General features: G+C 36.1%; 1 protein-coding gene across 1 annotated transcript; it reads left to right on the top strand.

Moving 5' to 3' along the window:
- The first annotated feature begins 1,101 nt into the window (after positions 1–1,101).
- Positions 1,102–4,571, top strand: LOC138128836 (facilitated trehalose transporter Tret1-like). Its single transcript, XM_069045038.1, has 3 exons — positions 1,102–1,254; positions 3,001–3,077; positions 3,134–4,571. Exons 2-3 carry the CDS (start codon positions 3,035–3,037, stop codon positions 4,465–4,467), a joined length of 1,377 nt encoding a protein of 458 aa, XP_068901139.1. The 5' UTR covers positions 1,102–1,254; positions 3,001–3,034; the 3' UTR covers positions 4,468–4,571.
- Positions 4,572–5,536: the final 965 nt, after the last annotated feature.

Below are 5,536 nucleotides of genomic sequence, written 5' to 3'. Positions count from 1 at the left end.
TTACATTCGAGAAGAACTATTTAAAATCAAGTATTTAGTCGTTGCAAACGTTTCACTCGAGTTTTGAACTGGCCCACTCATGCCAAAAAAGGCCCAATTTACACAAGGACGAATTTAATACAACGTTTTTTTCTTCGACGAGTCCCCCCAAAGACTCCAAATGGCTGAAAATCTTTAAAATTAGCTTGATGTTTCGTTTTGACAAGTTGTCAAATTCATCAAAATCCGTTCACACAGGAGAACATTCTCAAATTCTGAGTGTGGAACAAAAAAAATTTTTTGGAGAACCAACGAACGATACCTTTGAACTAATACAGTGGGGAGCACAGAATTTCTGGCAGCAATTTATGTCATTTAAAAAAAACACAATGTAGTCTAAGCTTTATTGTCATAAATGTCATAATAATTAATTTTGATTGACCTTCAAAATAAACTGTCACAATTATGCCTTCAGTTTTGTATTATTAATTAGAATGAATGCAATTTGTCAAAATAACGTGATAATTTTTTAATAAACAATTGTCAATGTCAAAATTAAGTAAAAAACCACTCTGTACCACCCTAAAATGTGCGCATATGGACCAGCTGTATAACAATTTGACACCAAATCATAGTTAAGGTTATGTTCACTTCACTTCCCGTACCTTCCTCCCGCGAATTTATTTTCAAAACAAATTGAATGAGAAATCAGCAGAAATCTTTTTCGAATTTGAAATAAACTCTCGCTCGTCAGGGCGCAGGCTCAGTTACATTAAAAAAATGTTGACACTTAGTGTGACTAATCGTATTATCATGAAAATCACTGTTTGGCTCATACCAACATTACAACGTTTTGACAATTGTTTATTTAAAAAATTTCAATTATAATTAGGTATTAAAATATAGCTATTAATATAACGAGAAGATTATGGGATTTATAATATGCGAGGACGTTGCCAGGTGACGAGGCGATTAGCCGAGTCACTTGCACAACGTCCGAGCGTTATTTAAATGTCATAATAATATTATATATATTATATTATAATATTCGAGTTTTGTATTTCAAGCTTTATCGTATGATTGTATTAAACGTATTATGAGCGCGTAACTAATGTATTATAAGTAACTAAGGAAGCTGAGTTATTCGAATATTATGGACTTCATAATTATCAATAAATGTGTAACGTAAAGTGATCATAATCGTTAATGTTACGATGAAAGTTATTAATACGCCTAGCAGTCAAATTCTCTCCAAAGTCCCGTGCTCGCAAAATAGTAAGTACAAGTACCACGTATAAAGATAAATGTATTAAAAGAGTTCTTACTTAGAATACATTATCTGATTTTGTCTGTTTTGAAAAGCAGCTTGTCACAATCACATTGTTTTCGCTTGTCCGATTTGATAAACATCATACCGATAAAAAGTTTATGTAAGTTTCCGATTTAAAAAAAATATTTTCTTTCCATTTGGATCAAACCGGTTTACTACTTTAAAATTGCAAATCATATCTGCTACTATATTTTAAATGGTTTATTTAATTAAAGTAAAATTTATCTTATCACGTGTTTCTGCGTCCTATTATATCGAGCGATTAAATTAATTTGTAATCGAGTTATCCACTTTTCTGCGATCGATATCCTTAATTGTGGCATCTAAAGTTCCGTCATTTTAAAGTTTTTGTTTTTTTAAATTGATTTGTGTTTCAAGAATTTTGATAATGTAATTTTTAAATAGATTCGAAAAAACTGCAGCCTCCACATCTAATTTTGTTGTTAATTTCAATTTTTGACTCGATTACAAATTAATTTGATCGCTCGATTCAACCTGTACTTTATTGGGGGTATTACTACCAAGTACCGTGTGAGCAACAAGTACTGATTGAGTTGGCAATAAATTCTGGTGATTTTTGGTGACTTTTATGTCATGTTCCAATGAGAAAACCATTTTATTAGTAAAAGATTGCAGAAACCAAGACGTTTAAATTTGAAATGTATACCAGCTGTCAATAATGTCAATAAAACAAACCGAAATAGGTACGGTCGGTGGACAAATAAAACTGGGACACTTAAAATTTAATCTATGTAAGTCAGACTATTGAATTGTCAATATATTTGTCAGTGTCTATATAACATGTCATACCAAAGTTAACCTATTTGTGATAAAGCCGTAATTAAACGATGCAAATTTGTAAATTTTGACTTATGTGATTGTCATTTTTGTCCCAGTTTTATTTGTCCATCGACTGTACAATTCACAGTCTTGAAAATTTTATGTAATTTTTTTTTTCCAACTGAAACAGTTATTGTTGCTCACCCTGTAGTAGCACTAATTAACTAATTACCCTAATTAATTAATTAAATGACGTAAAAGTCTGTTCTTCGGTTTAACTTGAGAGCTAGAGCAGTTTCTTGTATTTTTTCTGACTAACTGAAACATTTTTCAGTGCATTAGCAGTGTCATTTAAGATTTTAAACCAAAGATGGATAATTTGCAATGAGATATATCAGACGAAAAGAAGCAGTTGCTTCTTCTACCTTCACTGAAAAGATGTTTCCTTTTGGTTCAATTCAAGAAGGGCATTGAAAAAATGGTTGACGGATGAAATAAGCAATTGTGAAATATTTCTTTGTCTTTGAAGAAGTAAATTTTCGATTTAATGAATGCTTTATCGACGGAGACAGACAAAAATTCCAAACAGTGCTTTCTGCAGAACTTATCGTAAACAAAAAAAAATGTCTAGGACCTACAATAGAGATGTTCAACAATGATGATAACTTCCAACACATAATATCGTTAACACTTTAAAAGTGCCAATAAGAAAAACCGTCGTGGATTTTGTTGGTAGCAAAAACCACCAAATCAGGAAACGTCACAAAATGTCTTTACTCACACACGCCACTTTTATGCCCCGACCTTCAGTTCTTATAGAGAACTCTAGTACCAAAACTGTACGCGCTGCCACTAATCAGACCACTCATCACCATCAAGATAAAACCATTTCAACGAACAATATGTTTCAGTACTGAATGCACGTGCCACCAGATAAGTCACAAAATGTCTCAAATACTAGGTTACACCTTACTAACCGTCCTAACAGGTAAGTAACCCCCAATTAACTTCAGATCGAAAATCAGGACATCATAACTCTTCTAGTTGATCTATTGGCAACTACTGGTGACCTGGCAATAACATGGACATCTCCAGTCTTAACCAAACTGTATTCGAACGATTCTGAAATAAATCCTTTTGGCCGACCCATCACAGCAGACGAAGACTCTTGGATTGTATCTCTGATCAACATAGGCGCGATGATTGGTCCATTCCCTTATGGATACATCGCTGATAAATATGGACGCAAGATAGGTCTGCTCGCCGTTTCCGTTCCTTCCATCGTATCCTTCCTAATTCTCGCTTTTTCAAGAAGCGTATACTTGTACTATTTCGCAAGACTTCTTAGTGGTATCTCTGTCGGTGGAGGTTACACTCTTCTTCCGATGTACGTCGCCGAGATTGCCGAAGACTCCAACAGAGGTATGCTGTCAGCAAGTCTAAATGTATTTTGGACGTTAGGAAATTTAATACCGTACGCCGTCGGTCCATACACTCCCATCGTTTGGTTCAACATCATTCTAGCCTGCATCCCAGCGATATTTTTTGTATTATTTTTTATAATAGGACCAGAATCTCCACGCTATCTAATCGAAAAGAAGGATATCGTTGGTGCCGAGAAGTCACTGATGAAGCTAAGATCGCAGAATAAGAAAGCCGTCGAAGCTGAAATAGACAATATTAAGTTGGGAATAAAACAAACCGAGACTAAAGGAAATTTCTTGGATTTGTTCAGATCAAGAGTGTACATAAAGGGTCTTGTCATATCTACGGTCTTGGTCGTTGCCCAAGAGCTTTCCGGAATCAGCGCCGTACTATTTTACACTGAAGAGATCTTCACGTCATCCGGTGATGGTGGAATGGCACCTGAATTGTCGTCGATAGTAACAGGAATCGTCGTGTTCTTGTCGAGCTTCGCAACACCATTTCTATCCGATAGATGGGGCAGGCGATTGTTGATCCTGATATCACTGATGGGAGTGTTTCTGTCGCATTTGGCACTCGGCGCGTACTTCTACTTGCAAACTTCGACAGACGTCGACGTTACTGGCATCTCTTGGTTGCCGCTGTTCAGTCTGATCATGTTCTTTGTGATGTACAACTTTGGGATGGGACCCTTGCCGTGGACAGTTTCTTCTGAACTGTTTCCAGTTAGTGTTAAGTCGTACGCAGCGTCGCTGGTGTCGTGCGTTTGCTGGACCACTTCGTTCCTCGTGACAAAATTCTTCAACAATTTGAACGAAGCAATCGGCCAAGGGCAGACGTTTTGGTTGTTCGGCGGGTTCTGCTTGGCGACCTGGGTCTTCACAATATTCTTCGTGCCGGAAACGAAAGGAAAGAGTTTTCAAGAAATACAAGAGATTTTGGAGAAGAGGTGATCGGAATGTCTGTGTCACCACCGTTTTGAAAACTTCTCGGAATGCATTATCTGATTTTGTTGAATAGAATTACATAGAAAGACAATAAATGTTTGAGATAATAACGTTTTGTTTTCATTCAATATCCGATCAACATATTTTTGTAATTCGTATTTTCATAACTCGTATCTTTGTGTACACCGCACTTATGGAAAAAAACTTGTCTATTTCTAATTGAAATTCCTTTTTTTACACTTGAATCAAAGTAGATTGTGATATCTATTGATGATTCAGAGTTATCATTATCAATGATCAAGTCAGGTGTTTTTGCAACTACAGAGAGATCTCTGAAAAATCTGATCGCGACATCATTTTTTTCTAGATGTCTGTGATTGAATAGTATATTCTGTAACGAGATTAGAATGAAAATTCGATCTACGAGTGGAAGCGCGAGCGTACGGTCGCGCTCGGAATCTTCCCCTCGTAGATCGAATTTTCATTAGTAATACAACGAGAGGGTACGAAATTGCCGGAAATTTTCGATCTCATTATACGAGTATTTGTTTCGGCGACAATTGTCTAAGGGCCCGATTTCAATGTGCCAATTATGCGCATTGAAATGATTCCAATGATTCAAAATACTACAAGCTGATTGATTGAAATTTTCTGAGTGGAATTGTCATTTATAATACCACGAGGATTTTCTTGAGCCCACACATGCACAATATGGAAGTTGACAACACTATCTCGTGTAAAACACACTTTATCTGCTGCTAAAACTCTAGCAGGAAAGTCAGGATCATCCGCGCTTTTTTGTAAAAACCATCTACAAAATCGAAATCTTTGTACATGATAAGGATAAAGTAGCTGTTCATGCAAAGTCCTAGATACAACCCACTGTGACACATTAAATTGGCTGGCCAATTGTCTGGTACTTAATCGTGGATTCTCTTCCGCTGCGTTTAAAATTTGCTCTTCAACGCATTGAAAGCTGAAGTAATACGGTTTCTCGCAACCTTTGGGCAACTTCCACAAAAATTTGTCGTCTGGGCACTCTTCTGTTATGAAACCGAGCACAATAATGCAGTCT

Source organism: Tenebrio molitor, chromosome 4 (assembly GCF_963966145.1).
Source record: "Tenebrio molitor chromosome 4, icTenMoli1.1, whole genome shotgun sequence".
Taxonomy (NCBI): domain Eukaryota; kingdom Metazoa; phylum Arthropoda; class Insecta; order Coleoptera; family Tenebrionidae; genus Tenebrio; species Tenebrio molitor.
The sequence above is the reverse complement of the archived record's forward strand: the minus strand, read 5'-3'. Positions and strand labels throughout refer to the sequence as shown.

Coding starts and splice junctions, on each gene's coding strand:
- LOC138128836 (XM_069045038.1), top strand. CDS start 3,035: ATGTCTCAAATACTAGGTTACACCTTACTAACCGTCCTAACAG. Junction 3,078..3,133: donor CTTACTAACCGTCCTAACAG/GTAAGTAACCCC, acceptor TAACTCTTCTAG/TTGATCTATTGGCAACTACT.